This window comes from Oncorhynchus kisutch, linkage group LG27 (assembly GCF_002021735.2).
Source record: "Oncorhynchus kisutch isolate 150728-3 linkage group LG27, Okis_V2, whole genome shotgun sequence".
In the NCBI taxonomy this organism is placed as follows: Eukaryota; Metazoa; Chordata; class Actinopteri; order Salmoniformes; family Salmonidae; genus Oncorhynchus; species Oncorhynchus kisutch.
The window spans coordinates 3916437-3934606 of record NC_034200.2 but is presented as its reverse complement, the minus strand read 5'-3'; the positions used below and the strand labels follow the sequence as shown (position 1 = coordinate 3934606).

General features: G+C 45.5%; 1 protein-coding gene across 10 annotated transcripts in view; it reads right to left on the bottom strand.

The window, feature by feature from the left end:
• LOC109871464 (myomegalin) overlaps window positions 1-18170 on the bottom strand; it is a 126891-nt gene that overhangs the window by 23734 nt on the left and 84987 nt on the right. For 9 of the 10 annotated variants that reach the window (XM_031807362.1, XM_031807364.1, XM_031807354.1 and 6 more), the window contains 16 exons: window positions 16128-16265; window positions 15846-15965; window positions 15630-15722; window positions 15232-15456; window positions 14982-15140; window positions 14755-14856; window positions 13786-13923; window positions 13494-13673; window positions 12989-13183; window positions 12580-12750; window positions 12256-12498; window positions 11611-11717; window positions 11038-11180; window positions 4350-4468; window positions 3786-3967; window positions 2869-3160 (listed from right to left, as the gene is read on the bottom strand). In XM_031807362.1, coding sequence (XP_031663222.1) covers window positions 2869-3160; window positions 3786-3967; window positions 4350-4468; window positions 11038-11180; window positions 11611-11717; window positions 12256-12498; window positions 12580-12750; window positions 12989-13183; window positions 13494-13673; window positions 13786-13923; window positions 14755-14856; window positions 14982-15140; window positions 15232-15456; window positions 15630-15722; window positions 15846-15965; window positions 16128-16265 — 2607 coding nt within the window. The remainder of the gene's footprint in view (window positions 1-2868; window positions 3161-3785; window positions 3968-4349; window positions 4469-11037; window positions 11181-11610; window positions 11718-12255; window positions 12499-12579; window positions 12751-12988; window positions 13184-13493; window positions 13674-13785; window positions 13924-14754; window positions 14857-14981; window positions 15141-15231; window positions 15457-15629; window positions 15723-15845; window positions 15966-16127; window positions 16266-18170) is intronic. The other variant, XM_031807357.1, reaches the window with a different exon arrangement.

The following is an 18170-nucleotide window of genomic DNA, read 5'->3' as shown; positions in this document are numbered from 1 at the left end:
ATGAGTTGAAAGCATTTGAATGCATCCAACTGGCAATTTACACCTTCCCACTTGGTTATGAATGCAGCATGAGTAACAAAAAACAAACCAATGCCTGCTGATTCACTTTTACATGAGTAACAAAAAACAAACCAATGCCTGCTGATTCACTTTTACATGAGTAACAAAAAACAAACCAATGCCTGCTGATTCACTTTTACATGAGTAACAAAAAACAAACCAATGCCTGCTGATTCACTTTTACATGAGTAACCTAACAAGCTTAAACCATAACGGTTGAGCTTAAACCATAATGGTTGAGCTTAAACCATAACGGTTGAGCTTAAACCATAATGGTTGAGCTTAAACTATAATGGTTGAGCTTAAACCATAATGGTTGAGCTTAAACCATAACGGTTGAGCTTAAACCATAACGGTTGAGCTTAAACTATAATGGTTGAGCTTAAACCATAACGGTTGAGCTTAAACCATAATGGTTGAGCTTAAACTATAATGGTTGAGCTTAAACCATAATGGTTGAGCTTAAACTATAATGGTTGAGCTTAAACCATAATGGTTGAGCTTAAACTATAATGGTTGAGCTTAAACTATAATGGTTGAGCTTAAACCATAACGGTTGAGCTTAAACCATAATGGTTGAGCTTAAACTATAATGGTTGAGCTTAAACTATAATGGTTGAGCTTAAACCATAATGGTTGAGCTTAAACCATAATGGTTGAAATGTTGTTATATTTATAGCTAAAATAAATACAATGGTAGCAGCAAACAGACGTCAGAAACATTTGTATTCGTTATGGAAACAAAGCATTCACATGTATAGCAGATTGAAAAAACCTTAATACAGTTGAAGTCAGAAGTTTACATACACTTTAGGTTGGAGTCATTAAAACTAGTTTTTCAACCACTCCACACATTTCTTGTTAACAAACTATAGTTTTGGCAAGTCAGTTAGGACATCTACTTTTTGCATGACACAGGTAATTTTTCCAACAATTGTTTACAGACAGATTATTTCACTTATAATTCACTGTATCACAATTCCAGTGGGTCAGAAGTTTACATACACTAAGTTGACTGTGCCTTTAAACAGCTTGGAAAATTCCAGAAAATTATGTCATGGCTTTAGAAGCTTCTGATAGGCTAATTGACATAATTTAAGTCAATTGGAGGTGTACCTGTGGATGTATTTCAAGGTCTACCTTCAACCTCAGTGCCTCTTTGCTTGATATCATGGAAGATCAAAAGAAATCAGCCAAGACCTCAGAAAAAAAATTGTTGACCTCCACAAGTCTGGTTCATCTTTGGGAGCAATTTCCAAACGCCTGAAAGTACCACGTTTATCTGTACAAACAATAGTACACAAGTATAAACACCATGGGACCAAGCAGCCATCATACCGCTCAGGAAGGAGACGCGTTCTGTCTCCTAGAGATGAACGTACTTTGGTGTGAAAAATGCAAATCAATCCCAGAACAACAGCATAGGACCTTGTGAAGATGCTGGAGGAAACAGGTACAAAAGTATCTATATCCACAGTAAAACGAGTCCTATATCGACATAACCTGAAAGGCCGCTCAGCAAGGAAGAAGCCACTGCTCCAAAACCGCCATTAAAAAAGACACTACGGTTTGCAACTGCACATGGGGACAAAGATCGTACTCTGGTCTGATGAAACAAAAATAGAACTGCTTGGCCATAATGACCATGGTTATGTTTGGAGGAAAAAATGGGAGGCTTGCAACCCGAAGAACAACATCCCAACCATGAAGCACGGGGGTGGCAGCATCATGTTGTGGGGGTGCTATGCAGCAGGAGGGACTGGTGCACTTCACAAAATAGATGGCATCATGAGGAAAGAAAACTATGTGGATATATTGAAGCAATCGTTCAAGACATCAGTCAGAAAGTTAAAGCTTGGTCGCAAATGGGTCTTCCAAATGGACAATGACCCAAAGCATACTTCCAAAGTTGTGTCAAAATGGCTAAAGGACAACAAAGTCAAGGTATTGGAGTGGCCATCACAAAGCCCTGACCTCAATCCTATAGAAGATTTGTGGGCAGAACTGAGAAAGTGTGTCTGAGCAAGGAGGCCTACTAACCTGACTCAGTTACACCAGCTCTGTCAGGAGGAATGGGCCAAAATTCACCCAAATTATTGTTGGAAGCTTGTGGAAGGCTACCCACAACATTTGACCCAAGTTAAACAATTTAAAGCCAATGCTGCCAAATACTAATTGAATGTATGTAAACTTCTGACCCACTGGGAATGTGATGAAAGAAATAAAAGCTGAAATAAGTAATTCTCTCTACTATTATTCTGACATTTCACATTCTTAAAATAAAGTGGTGATCCTAACTGACCTAAGACATGGAATTTTTACTGGGATTAAATGTCAGGAAATGTGAAAAACTGAGTTTAAATGTATTTGGCTAAGGTGTATGTAAACTTCCAACTACAACTGGATGTCCTGTGTCCTATTTCATAAAGCACATGCTGAAACACAGAACACTCCTTTCCTCTCGCCTGAACAAAAAGGAGCAGCAGTTGCCTGCCCAGAGCCAGTGCTGCTTATATGAACTTTCCCCAGGCTAAGAAAACTGCCCTACATAGACTGCTATAGCTACACCAACACAGAGATATGAGGAGAGGGGGAAGGAAGTAGACACAGAGAGAGAGCGAGAGAAAGGGAGGATAGATAAGGGACAGGGGACAGAGATAGGGAGTAGAGGAGGGAGAGAATATAAGGGAAGAGAGAGGGAGTGAGAATGAGAGAGAGACAGAGAGTAAGATGGACATTTTGAATTAGAATGAGATGTTAACACCATTCCGGCAAGCACTAGTTTTGGGTAGAGGATTGTAACTTTACCTTCTCTGTGTGGTCTGGCTGACGGTGGGACAGGAGAGTACCCAGGTCTAAGGAGTGAGGTCTGGTACACTGTCTCTTCCCCCTTCCCTCTCTCATCCTTACTGCTGGGGGCCCACGCTTGCTCTGGGTGGGTCCCACTGCTGGTAGTACCTCTTCCTCCTCCTCCTCTTCCTCTTCCTGTTCCCATCCTTGACACGTGTCTGTTGCATCTTCCAGCTCTCCTAGAGCTTCTACCTCCCCTTGGTTCTCTTTTAGGGCCTCGTTCTCTTGTTGCAGCCTCAGCAGTGTACTCCTGCACGAGATGGAGAGTAAACCATGGGATTCAGTATGAATAACAACAACTACACTGCTTAAGGGTCATTGTAATTGCTTATCCACTATTATTGTGATGTGATGAAAGAAATAAAAGCTGAAATAAATCATTCTCTCTACGATTATTATTACATGTCACATTCTTAAAATAAAGTGGTGATCCCAACTGACCTAAAAAAGGGAATTGTTACTGGGATTGAATGTTAAAAGCTGAGTTTAAATGTATTTGGCTAAGGTGTATGTAAACTTCCGACTTCAACTGTACATTTAGAATGAATTCAGTCAAGGAGCAGAAGAGACATGCCCCTTAATATGGGTCGTATACATGTGATGTAGACTATTTGACGTGTGTATGTATATATTTGTGATGTGCTGTATATCAAATCAATTGCATGTGCTCTATTGCTCTGAATTTGCTCTCAATTGATAATATTGGAAGAAAAAGTAGAATAAATGAAAGATCTTTGCGGCTCTCTGAAGGATTGTCTCAACCCAAAGTGGCCCCCTTGCAAAAAATAGTGAGTAACACTGGCATAGACCATTTAATGTGTTCGAATAGTAGATACTGATGTATGTAGGTGAGTGGGTACTGTGTATGTACATACCTCATCTGGGCTAGGGAGGAGTAGCCGGTGGTCTCCAGCTGTGTTCTCATCTCCTCCAGTTCTTCTTCTATTGCTCTCTTCTGTTCAGCCAGCTGCTTCACCTGCCCCATGGCCCCCTGGGACAGTGCTCCACTCACAGGTCCTCCAGACAGCACCCCCTGCCCACAGGCCATTCCAGAGTTCTGGTCAAGAAAGAGAGGAAAAGAGAGTTAGAGAGAGGGGTGACTGAATTACAGTTTCATAACATGAAAAAGGACTTGTTAGTCTGGGTACTGGTCTGCGTCTGCTAAAGCTAATCGCTTTGTTATTGTCTTATTTGGCAAGAGAACAATGCAGTGTTGTTGAATACTGAAACAGTCTGGCAACCAGGCTGGAAGATGGTCAACATTAAGCTCTAAAGTACAAGGGGATGAGATAAGTGTTGGAAATCCCCTACCTAAGGCAACAACATTGGAACATTGATACTGGAACATTGAGAGGCAACCAGTCTGTCGAGAGAGACTACGATGAGAGGCACAAGGCTAGTGTACAATTTAAGATTTAAAGGTAAGAAGTCACATGTACCTTAGTGGAGGCCAGGCTTTTGGCAGTCAGTTTATCCTCATCGTCTTCGATACTGTCTGAGAACTCATCAGTGCTGCCCTGTTCATCGTCTCCCTCCTCCTCTTCCTCCGTGCTGAGCTCTGAAAACACAATAGCCAACCGATCAGATCAGACACTTCCTCGCCCTTCTTTCCTCTCTCCGCCTCCCTTTGTCTCCCAACCTCTCCCCTACCAAGTTTCTCTATATCACACTCTACCACTCTCCCTCTAACTATTTTTCTTCCCCCCTCTCTCTCCCCCTCTCTCTCTCCCCCTCTCTCTCTACATCTCTTTCCCCCTCTCTCTCTTCCCCTCTCTCTTCCCCTCTCTCTTCCCCTCTCTCTCCCCCTCTCTCTCCCTCTCTCTTCCCCTCTCTCTCCCCCTCTCTCTTCCCCTCTCTCTCCCCCTCTTTCTCTACCTCTCTCTCCCCCTCTCTCTTCCCCTCTCTCTCCCCCTCTTTCTCTACCTCTCTCTCTCCCCCTCTTTCTCCCCCTCTCTCTCTCCCCCTCTTTCTCTACCTCTTTCTCTCCCCCTCTCTCTCCCCCTCTCTCTTCCCCTGGTCAGAATCAAATGTTATGTCAGGAGTAGACAGCCAAACATACACGCTGAGCCCAGCCATGGATAGGAGAGCCCCTCTGTCTTCTGTCCAACCCTGTAGTGTGTATGTGTTCACTCTGTGCTGGGGATATAGACACACACACACTCTCCCTCTCTGTGGCGCTATGAGGCACGAAGTAATAACAACCACACAGATCTATTTGTAACATTCTGTCATAGAGGTCATTGCTTTTACACTATGATTTGACAATTAGATGTTCAACTCTTATTTTTTGTTGTTGTAGTTTCACCATATTAAAATGACAATTCAATGACTTAAAATGAGGGACAGACATAAAGGAATCACTATAATCACAGGAAATAAATAATAATCTTCCGAAATGACTTTGTCAAAGCAAAAAAAAGAACCAGGGGTTGACAATGATGAAGAGAGGTGACAGGGTTGACGGAGGAACATGGAGACATTTGGGGGTTAAGTGGGTTAAAATCATCCTAGAGGTGACAGGGTTGACGGAGGAACATGGAGACATTTGGGGGTTAAGTGGGTTAAAATCATCCTAGAGGTGACAGGGTTGACGGAGGAACATGGAGACATTTGGGGGTTAAGTGGGTTAAAATCATCCTAGAGGTGACAGGGTTGACGGAGGAACATGGAGACATTTGGGGGTTAAGTGGGTTAAAATCATCCTAGAGGTGACAGGGTTGACGGAGGAACATGGAGACATTTGGGGGTTAAGTGGGTTAAAATCATCCTAGAGGTGACAGGGTTGACGGAGGAACATGGAGACATTTGGGGGTTAAGTGGGTTAAAATCATCCTAGAGGTGACAGGGTTGACGGAGGAACATGGAGACATTTGGGGGTTAAATGGGTTAAAATCATCCTAGAGGTGACAGGGTTGACGGAGGAACATGGAGACATTTGGGGGTTAAGTGGGTTAAAATCATCCTAGAGGTGACAGGGTTGACGGAGGAACATGGAGACATTTGGGGGTTAAGTGGGTTAAAATCATCCTAGAGGTGACAGGGTTGACGGAGGAACATGGAGACATTTGGGGGTTAAGTGGGTTAAAATCATCCTAGAGGTGACAGGGTTGACGGAGGAACATGGAGACATTTGGGGTTTAAGTGGGTTAAAATCATCCTAGAGGTGACAGGGTTGACGGAGGAACATGGAGACATTTGGGGGTTAAGTGGGTTAAAATCATCCTAGAGGTGACAGGGTTGACGGAGGAACATGGAGACATTTGGGGGTTAAGTGGGTTAAAATCATCCTAGAGGTGACAGGGTTGACGGAGGAACATGGAGACATTTGGGGGTTAAGTGGGTTAAAATCATCCTAGAGGTGACAGGGTTGACGGAGGAACATGGAGACATTTGGGGGTTAAGTGGGTTAAAATCATCCTAGAGGTGACAGGGTTGACGGAGGAACATGGAGACATTTGGGGGTTAAGTGGGTTAAAATCATCATGGAGGTGACAGGGTAGACGGAGGAACATGGAGACATTTGGGGGTTAAGTGGGTTAAAATCATCCTAGAGGTGATAGGGTTGACAGAAGAACATGGAGACATTTGGGGGTTAAGTGGGTTAAAATCATCCTAGAGGTGACAGGGTAGACGGAGGAACATGGAGACATTTGGGGGTTAAGTGGGTTAAAATCATCCTAGAGGTGACAGGGTTGACGGAGGAACATGGAGACATTTGGGGGTTAAGTGGGTTAAAATCATCCTAGAGGTGACAGGGTTGACGGAGGAACATGGAGACATTTGGGGGTTAAGTGGGTTAAAATCATCCTAGAGGTGACAGGGTTGACGGAGGAACATGGAGACATTTGGGGGTTAAGTGGGTTAAAATCATCCTAGAGGTGACAGGGTTGACGGAGGAACATGGAGACATTTGGGGGTTAAGTGGGTTAAAATCATCCTAGAGGTGACAGGGTTGACGGAGGAACATGGAGACATTTGGGGGTTAAGTGGGTTAAAATCATCCTAGAGGTGACAGGGTTGACGGAGGAACATGGAGACATTTGCGGGTTAAGTGGGTTAAAATCATCCTAGAGGTGACAGGGTAGACGGAGGAACATGGAGACATTTGGGGGTTAAGTGGGTTAAAATCATCCTAGAGGTGACAGGGTTGACGGAGGAACATGGAGACATTTGGGGGTTAAGTGGGTTAAAATCATCCTAGAGGTGACAGGGTAGACGGAGGAACATGGAGACATTTGGGGGTTAAGTGGGTTAAAATCATCCTAGAGGTGACAGGGTTGACGGAGGAACATGGAGACATTTGGGGGTTAAAATCATCCTAGAGGTGACAGGGTTGACGGAGGAACATGGAGACATTTGGGGGTTAAGTGGGTTAAAATCATCCTAGAGGTGACAGGGTAGACGGAGGAACATGGAGACATTTGGGGGTTAAGTGGGTTAAAATCATCCTAGAGGTGACAGGGTTGACGGAGGAACATGGAGACATTTGGGGGTTAAGTGGGTTAAAATCATCCTAGAGGTGACAGGGTTGACGGAGGAACATGTCAAAATGCTGAATCTTGGCACTTTAGCAAGTCTTTGTTCAAATAAAAAATCTGATTTATTGAATTCTCCATTTTGTCTCTATTTAGTATTAAACGGCTTTAAAATGTTAAATATTGGTGCACAATTCCTACTTAAAATATCAAAGGGAATGACCCTACTGTGTGCATTCTTTGCATAACAACGCATCTTTGCCTCCGTTTAGACCGAAGATAATGAAATATTCTATGGAAGAGACTTATGGGAGAGATTATCCTTGGTTGAATTTTTTTTAGACGGCCTATAACTCACTCATAACCCTTGGCATTGTGTATTAGGGTAGGGTGGATGAAAAGCTATGAGCGGGACAGGGGGAGAGTTGGCTGAGGGACAATGAAGACCAGATCAAGTATAAGACAAAAGTCCTGCACTATGACAGAGCTGGTGTGTCCTGCACTATGACAGAGCTGGTGTGTCCTGCACTATGACAGAGCTGGTGTGTCCTGCACTATGACAGAGCTGGTGTGTCCTGCACTATGACAGAGCTGGTGTGTCCTGCACTATGACAGAGCTGGTGTGTCCTGCACTATGACAGAGCTGGTGTGTCCTGCACTATGACAGAGCTGGTGTGTCCTGCACTATGACAGAGCTGGTGTGTCCTGCACTATGACAGAGCTGGTGTGTCCTGCACTATGCCAGAGCTGGTGTGTCCTGCACTATGCCAGAGCTGGTGTGTCCTGCACTATGACAGAGCTGGTGTGTCCTGAAAGAAAGGAAACACCAACATAAAGTGTGTTGTAGGGTGTTGGGCCACCAGGACCCATCAGAACCGCTTCAATGCACCTTGGCATAGATTCTACAAGTGTCTTAGTAGGGCGTTGGGCCACCACGAGCCACCAGAACCGCTTCAATGCACCTTGGCATAGATTCTACAAGTGTCTTAGTAGGGCGTTGGGCCACCACGAGCCACCAGAACCGCTTCAATGCGCCTTGGCATAGATTCTACAAGTGTCTTAGTAGGGCGTTGGGCCAACACGAGCCACCAGAACCGCTTCAATGCGCCTTGGCTTAGATTCTACAAGTATCTTAGTAGGGCGTTGGGCCACCAGGAGCCACCAGAACCGCTTCAATGCGCCTTGGCATAGATTCTACAAGTGTCTTAGTAGGACGTTGGGCCAACACGAGCCACCAGAACCGCTTCAATGCGCCTTGGCATAGATTCTACAAGTGTCTTAGTAGGGCGTTGGGCCAACACGAGCCACCAGAACCGCTTCAATGCGCCTTGGCATAGATTCTACAAGTGTCTTAGTAGGGTGTTGGGCCACCATGAGCCACCAGAACCACTTCAATGCGCCTTGGCATAGATTCTACAAGTATCTTAGTAGGGCGTTGGGCCACCACGAGCCAGAACCGCTTCACAGGAGGCTGCTAAGGGGAAAATGGCTCATAACAATGGTCTGCTAAGGGGAAAATGGCTCATAATAATGGGCTGCTAAGGGGAAAATGGCTCATAATAATGGCCTGCTAAGGGGAAAATGGCTCATAATAATGGGCTGCTAAGGGGAAAATGGCTCATAATAATGGTCTGCTAAGGGGAAAATGGCTCATAATAATGGCCTGCTAAGGGGAAAATGGCTCATAATAATGGCCTGCTAAGGGGAAAATGGCTCATAATAATGGGCTGCTAAGGGGAAAATGGCTCATAATAATGGCCTGCTAAGTGGAAAATGGCTCATAATAATGGGCTGCTAAGGGTAAAATGGCTCATAATAATGGCCAGAACAGAGCTAACATGTAAACCATGTTTGATGTATTTGATACCGTCCACTAATTCCACTTCAGCCATTACCAGGAGCCTGTCCTCCCCAATTAAGGTGCCGCCAACCTCCTGTGCTATCTGTATATACCTTATATAATCTATCTGGTTAGATATAATGATTGGAAATCATTACTAGTGTGAGGCAGAAGGACTGCTTCACATAATATACTATACTGACTATGTTTTCTTATACCTAATAGTGACTTACCTCTGTCAAAGTTGTCAATCCACATCACAGTAAACTAGCCATGCAAACAACATGCTGGGATGCCATGCACGTGGCAGAGAAGTCATTAATGACAGAGATGGTAGTGTAACTCCCTAAAAACATGAGAGATCTCTTTCTTCTGTGAAAGAATTCTTAGAATGTGTGAGCGTGTGTGAGAGCATGCGTGTGAGTGTGTGTGTGTATGCAAGTGTTGGTGGGCGGTAATGTGTGGGCGGTAAAGTGTGAGTGAGTGTGAGTGTGTTTTGACACAGAGACTATGGAGACAGAATGTAGAGACAAAGGTGACTCTTCAGACAGGGATGAGAAAAGCACATGATCACCACTTTCTCTTTCTTTCACCTCAGGGATAGACAGAACACCCGTTATCTGTTCTCTACTAGTTGGGGGAGAAGAGAGGGTTTGTTGTATTGGATAAGGGGGCAAAAAGGGAGAGGGAATCCAGTCCCCAATTCAAAGAAAAAAATCCTTTCAACAACCAAAAAAAAACAGGAAATATTTTATTTACTTTCCATTTCAAAGTACAAAAAAATGTGGGTTTCATCACCCCAAACCTTAATTGAAAATTCCTTCACTAATCCTAAAATCCTTAAAACCCAATCAATCTGGACCAATCGAATCTCGAATGATACTAGGTATAATCTTATTATCATGTCTTTATCACATTGTGATGGGTACAAAGTCTATCAATAAATGCAAGAAATAGGCCTGCTATCTAAGATACTTGGTATGTGGGGTATCGAAGAGGGATAACAAGGTTAACAAATAACTAAGATAAGGATTCTTACTTTGTTAATTAAGAAAACACTATTGACTACTCACCTAGTGGCCCATGCATCATCTTTGAGACTAAGAACAACTATGATAGGATCTTTAAAACCTGTGGAATGAAGATCTGTGGAGGAATACTAACTACTTGGCCATCCTTTTGATTTCAGCTAATATATCTTGGGCCTGCATACGGTATGTACACAAAGATGGTATTAAATAATAAGATGGATGACTTGAAGACATTTACTGTAAGGCATGAGCTGGACTGTCTACACCACACATCACATTACCGTAAGGCTGGACACATTGACACCGAGAGACGGAGTACAATACAAAATAGCATTACAGAACAGCCGCACTGCAAAGCAATACGCAGGCGGTTTGTAAAAACAATACAAACACAACAATTCAAAACACACTCACAGAATATATGAATAATAATAAGACATCTAAGTTGCACGTTGCCACTTCATACAGTAATTAAAACCACCCCCAAAAATGTGTTGTTGGTTAGAACAGGCATCGGTTATTGTGTGGTGTCTGTGTCATTCAAAGAGGAACGAAGTTGCCCATAGTCACTGACCTTAGGTCAGTATTGAGTGTTTGGATGACTAATGGTTAAGGTTAGGATTTAGGTGAATGTAAACTGATCCTAGATCTGCACCTAAGGGCAACTTCTACCTGCAGTGCATTTGTCTGACTCGTTGGTGCAGTGGCTAGACAGAATATCCTACAGAATTAGTAACAGTGCCCCAGGTAGCCCTGGAGGCCGGTCCCTGCCCGTCCCCACCTCCAAAGTCAGACTGCCTCTTAGCTGCCCTCTCCAGTGCCAGGGCGGTCTTCTGGGTCCTGGCTAGGACCTCCTCCAGCTGCCCTCGGAGTGCCTGAATAGAGTCCAGTTCGGTGTGCAGGGCCCGGGTCTTCTCTGAGCTGCTGAGAGGGGCAATGACACCACACACACACAAACATCCTCAAACACTGATTGTGGTTTCAAAGGTTGTTACTAGCCTACTACTGTATGTAGCAATGTGTACTGACACTAGCTTACACTGTCCACAAATGTGTGTATTTGTAGGCACCCAGGTGTGTGTATTTGTAGGCACCCAGGTGTGTGTATTTGTAGGCACCCAGGTGTGTGTATTTGTAGGCACCCAGGTGTGTGTATTTGTAGGCACCCAGGTGTGTGTATTTGTAGGCACCCAGGTGTGTGTATTTGTAGGCACCCAGGTGTGTGTATTTGTAGGCACCCAGGTGTGTGTATTTGTAGGCACCCAGGTGTGTGTATTTGTAGGCACCCAGGTGTGTGTATTTGTAGGTGTGTTTATTCTTGGCCTCAGTGAAGGCCTCTGTGGCCACCTCCTACCTGTTTCCTCTGGCCTGGATTTGGCTCAGACTCTGGTACAGCCTCTTCTCTGCCCTCAGAGCATCGTTCAGCCTGTGGTACTCACTGGCCAACTGCTCCAACACACTCTGACAGAGAGGTTGGGAAAAGGAAAGGGGGAAACATTATAAACACACACTCCACTCAGTAGGCACCAGACACACATAACTGCACCACATATCACACTTTCACAAAATGCTTGAAGACATGGCTAAAGGTCAATCAGATTTGTGAACATGGTCCCTAGCTGTGTGTTGCCACTCCATGTTGTCTGTTGTCTATAGCTTGTGAGGTGTGGAAACACTTTGTTGCTTTTATGAATTTTGTCTTGCTGCTTTTTGTTTTATGCTGCTCTGTCTGTATGCTACGTCTTGCTTGTCCTATGTTGCTCTGTCTGTATGCTATGTCTTGCTGGTTCTATGTTGCTATTGTCTATATTGTAATTGTTTTTAATAACCTGCCCAGGGACTGCGGTTGAAAATTAGCCGGTTGGCTAAAACCGGCACTTTTACTGAAATGTTGATTAATGTGCACTGTCCCTGTAAAAATAAAAATAAACTCAAACTCAAACCTTAACTAACAAGGACAATGTTGTAGACAATAAAGAACTTTGGCGGAGAGGGATACCTGGTGGTCAGTGTTGGAGGGCTCCCTGGCTACTACTCCTGGTGCCAGGATCTTAAACCTATCCCCCTGCTTCTGGGCCTGCTCCTGGGCCTGAGCTAGAGCTGAACGCAGGGCTGAAATCTCCAGCTGAGCCTCCTTCTCCTTCTTCCTGACCAGCTGCAGCTCCTCCCGAATGGCCTGTACCTCTTCTGTCCCCTCTGGTGTGGAGAGCTCCATGCTCTCCTCCTGGCTCTGCATCAGACTCTGGGTGGGGAGGAGTAGGACAGTTAGTGTGTATGTTTGTGTGTGTGTGTGTGTGTTGTCAACCAGTGTCCCAGAATTCACCTGGATAAAAGCCTCTTTCTCCTTCAGCAGGTTCTGCAGTCGCTCTGCCTCTCCCATTCTCTCCTTCCGGAGCTCACCCATCTCCCGTTCCTGTGACGACAGCTGCCTGCGCAACTCCTGAAGCTGGCCCGTCCGCTCGCCAATCACTTGAGAGAGCCTATCAGAGCAGTCCTGAGAGAGGAGGTCGGAGGGAGAAAAGAGAGATTCTGAAATCGACTGTCAATTTATATGTTACATCCAGTCTATCATAAATGTTTCCATTTCTATAATAGACTATTGGATTTTTCTTAGTGATGTTGGGCTGAGTACACTGTACAGCTGACATAAGCTCATCATTCATATTCTCAGAGACAGGTCCTAGATCAGGGGTGTGTGTGTGTGTGTGTGTGTGTGTGTGTGTGTGTGGTACCTGTATGTACTGGTCCTTAGTGCTGATGGTGCTGAGCAGATCCTGGACCTGTGCTTGGTGTTCGTGGCTCTGGCGGCTGCGGTCTGACAGCAGTTCCTGAAACAGTTTCTCCTTCAGCGCGAGGCGAGCCTTCAGCTCCTCCACCACCCCACTGGGGCCTGCCTGGACCTTAGCCAGGAGGGCTGCCGTGAGGTCCTACACACACATAGGAGAAAACAAAACAAACACACACACACGTCAGTATATCTGTCATTTTTGGAGGGGGCAGATATAAGAGCAGGTTTTTCCTCATTGGACTAGTTTGAGGTTGTTACAGCACTGCAAGTCATTAATATCAGCCAACAATGAAACACTTCAACACTGGAGAGAAACTACTGGTTACAAGAACAAACAGAATGCAAACTGATGGCACAGCCAGTCCTCACTAGTGTGATCTGTTGACCTCGTTTAGCGCATGCATGTTTTGCGTATGTGTTTGTGCGTGTGTGTGTTTCTGTGTGTTTACCTGTGTCTCCTGGCTGCGTGTCTGCAGGGCAGTCTGTAGCTGGCTGATGAGCGTGTCTCTCTCTCTCAGAGTGCACTTCTCTCTCTCCTCACTCTGCTGCTGGAGCCACTGCAGGTTCCTGAGGGCTTCTGCTGTCTGCTCCACGTCCAGCTCCTTACCCCGCACCAACGCATCCAGCCTCTATACAAACACACAGTCTAAACATGTCAATGTATATAGATGTGCCGTGTGTGAGAGTGGGTGTATCCTCGTGGTTGCTCGAGGTATCGTCCTTTAGTGCGTGCGTTTGTACCGTGATGGTCTCCTCGTTGTTGGACAGTATACAGCGCAGTCTCTCCAGGTCTCGCTCCTTCTCTCGAAGGGACAGCTGTAGTTTCCTCACCTGCTCCTCCCTCTCTTCCAGACCACTGAACTTCTCATCTATAGACCGCTGGACAGAGAAAGAGAACATCAATCATTATTATTAGTATCTATCTATCTATCTATCTATCTATCTATCTATCTATCTATCTATCTATCTATCTATCTATCTATCTATCTATCTATGCATCCATCCTTCCATCCTTTCATCCATCCATCCATCCTTTCATCCCTCCATCCATCCTTTCATCGATCCATCCATCCATCCTTTCATCCATCCATCCATCCATCCTTTCATCCATCCTTTCATCCATCCTTTCATCCATCCTTTCATCGATCCATCCATCCAGCCAGCCATCCATCCATCCTTTCATCCATCCATCCTTTCATCCGTCCATCCATCCATCCTTTCATCCATCCATCCTTCCATCCTTCCAACGTTTCATCGATCCATCCATCCAGTCAGCCATCCATCCATCCTTCCATCCTTTCATCCATCCATCCTTCCAACCTTTCATCGATCCATCCATCCTTCCATCCATCCTTCCTTCCTTCCATCCATCCATCCATCCATCCATCCTTCCTTCCTTCCTTCCTTCCTTCCTTCCTTCCTTCCTTCCTTCCTTCCTTCCTTCCTTCCTTCCATCCATCCATCCATCCATCCATCCATCCATCCATCCATCCATCCATGCTTCCATCCTTCCATCCATTCATCCATCCATTCATCCATCCATCCATCCATCCATCCTTCCTTCCATCCATCCATCTATCCATCCATCCATCCATCCATCCATCCTTCCATCCATCCATTCATCCATTCATTCATCCATCCATCCATCCATCCATCCATCCATCCATCCATCCATCCATCCATCCATCCAGTAAGAGTAAGTGTCCTTACCTCCAATGCTCTGTCCCTGTCTCTGATGCGTTCTCTCAGTTTGTCCAGCAGAGCATCTCTGGGTTTGGACCTGTCTGCTGATTCCAGGAGTTCAGAGTACTCCTACAAAGGGTGAGGGAGATAGGGTGGTCAGTGTGTATGTGTGTGTGTGTTCATGTGTGTGTGTGTGTGTGTGTGTGTGTGGGGGGGGGGGGGGGGGGGGGGGGGGGGGGGGTTATGTCTCTCACCTGTAGCTGCCTCTCCTTGTCCTGAAGGGAGTGTTTGAGCTGGGTGATGTTCTTGTCTCGCTCCTGAACTTCTGTGCGTCTCTCCACCTTACTCTCCTCCAGCTGAGCCTCTTTAGTCCGCAGCTCAAAGCCAGACTGAGCCAGGGCACTGCGCAAGTCCTACAGTGGGACAGAGGATAGGTTACACACACCACCTACATCATTGCTACAGGGGTCCACACCAACACATCCACACACAGAGCACACACACCTGGTTGTGTTTGTCGGTGACCTCCCTGTGCTGCAGTGCCTCCTTTAGGTCAGAGTGGAGTCTGTCTTTAGCTCTGCTCAGGTCCTCAGCCTGTCTCTGGCTCTGTCTCTGGGCTCTCTGACTGGCTTCCAGCTCCAGACCCAGGGTGAACAGAGAGCTCTGTAACCCCACCAACTCACCCTGAAACTGGGCTAAACTCGCACCCTCACTGCCCCCCTCTGGATCCTGGGAGAGAGGACCAAACAATAAAATCAACTGGGGTTAGACTGGTCATGAAGAAAGGGCGTCTCCGTCCGTCCGTCCGTCCGTCCATCAACAGTTGGGTTATTACGGCCTTTTATTAACTGGTATGCTGCTGAGTGCTTGTCTGGACCTGTCTGGGGTGTGTGAGGTCTCACCTCAGTGTGTGTGATCTGGTTGCGGTGGGCCATCTCTCTCAGCTTACACAGTGTTGCGTTCTGCCCCTCAATTAGCTGGTACAGCTCCACGGCCTGAAGAGGACATAGGGAATATTCTGCAAATCACTACTGAGTGTGTACTCAAATGTAGTCCCCTGGCTGCGACTCAGAACGGTTATGGTTCAGCAATGTCGCCTCAGTGTAGACCACACATACCTCGTTATCCTTGGTACTGACAGAATCGGTCAGGCATTGGATGGTGCGCTCCTGGCTCTGAGCTCCCTGGCGGATGGAACGCAGTTCACACTCCATCTCAATGAGCTTCTCCTGCAACTTCTGGAGCGGGAGGGAGGAGGGAAACAGAGAGAGAGAAAGAGAGAGAGAGGATGAGTAAGTATATAGAGAGAGAGAGAAACAAAGGGACAAGACAAGTGGGTGTGTTTGTGTGTATGGTATGCGTTTGATGTATAGATGGGTAATGTTTCTCTGTAGCCGTACCGCGTTGTTGGCTTCGCTCTCCTGGCTCTTGGCCTGCAGGGACTGGACCTGCTGCTGGGCCTTCTGCAGCTCACTGACACACTGACCTGCTGCACACTCATACTGGTTCAACTGGCTCTGCTGCTCCTCGATCAGAGTCTGGAACACACACACAAAGACAGGGGTTAACACACACACATTACAGTCCACGTTTACCGAATCCCGCTTCGCTCACAAATGAATACTATGGGAGAGATAGAGACAATAGTTTGGCACAGTATTGCTATCCAACCGCTCTAGCCACATCTGTTTATAAGGAAAAGGGACAATGCACTGAGTTGGGCTGTTGGTGACTGTACTTTCCAAACCAAATGCTCTGTTCACCCATCTTTCTATGCTGCTAAAAGCAGATCCATCCAGCTCCCTGTGTATGTTAAGTGCTCTGCGGTGCCCCTATAACGTAACTTACGTAACCAGTGTGTCAGCATCTCCCTTACAGCACTCACATCCTATATTTATAGGTTTACACTACACTCCGGGAGGAAATCCCACAACACACACATGCAAGCAATATAAATCTGTTAAATCCCTGTTAGAATGGGAACACAGGCTAGATGTATGTGCTGGTTTGATCTTCTTATACTGTAATACATACAGTAGAGGTCCTAAGAGCTACAGTACAGACTATAGATACCTACAGGTCCAAGCCAAAAACATACCACATGGCCATAGTCCAGGCCATTTGAGTAGCAGGGAGAGATACTGCACATGCCATAGAAATAGAATGACTTTGAACTAGAAAGTCCATTCTAGTAATTATATGCCTATGGTGCATGCTGTAATATAATGACATCCACTAGCCTGGTCTGACATTGCGCGGTACTATCAGGGTTTGCTGCCTCCGAGGCTTATTGCTGCTGTGAAAATAGGCCAATAGTGGTGCCACTCCATGTCCCCCCATGCGCTAACCTAGTTTAGTGAACAGGGATGGGGCTGGCTGAGGCCTGAAATCCCATTCACATTAAGGAATGCTCCTAAATCAGACACAGGCACTGCCTGCATCTCTGTCACAGTCTATTATCTACTGAGGCTCACAGAGGAGCTAGAGTCAATATGATTGAAATTTGAGAGCTACATAGAGCTACTGTACCAAAGCACCCAATGAACCTTCATTTTATTCCAAAGGACGCTTCCATATATTCTGTACACCGTTTGCTCTTCATTTCATGGACCTTGGTTGGACTGCAAGGCAGCATGACATGAGACGGCCTACTCTTTGTTTTGCAGCAATACATTGAGCTTTAAGCACAGAGATACAGCTTTAAGCACAGAGATACAGCTTTAAGCACAGAGATGCAGCTTTAAGCACAGAGATACAGCTTTAAGCACAGAGATACAGCTTTAAGCACAGAGATACAGCTTTAAGCACAGAGATACAGCTTTAAGCACAGAGATACAGCTTTAAGCACAGAGATGCAGCTTTAAGCACAGAGATACAGCTTTAAGCACAGAGATACAGCTTTAAGCACAGAGATGCAGCTTTAAGCACAGAGATGCAGCTTTAAGCACAGAGATACAGCTTTAAGCACAGAGATACAGCTTTAAGCACAGAGATACAGCTTTAAGCACAGAGATACAGCTTTAAGCACAGAGATACAGCTTTAAGCACAGAGATACAGCTTTAAGCACAGAGATACAGCTTTAAGCACAGAGATACAGCTTTAAGCACAGAGATACAGCTTTAAGCACAGAGATACAGCTTTAAGCACAGAGATGCAGCTTTAAGCACAGAGATGCAGCTTTAAGCACAGAGATACAGCTTTAAGCACAGAGATACAGCTTTAAGCACAGAGATACAGCTTTAAGCACAGAGATACAGCTTTAAGCACAGAGATACAGCTTTAAGCACAGAGATGCAGCTTTAAGCACAGAGATACAGCTTTAAGCACAGAGATACAGCTTTAAGCACAGAGATGCAGCTTTAAGCACAGAGATACAGCTTTAAGCACAGAGATACAGCTTTAAGCACAGAGATACAGCTTTAAGCACAGAGATACAGCTTTA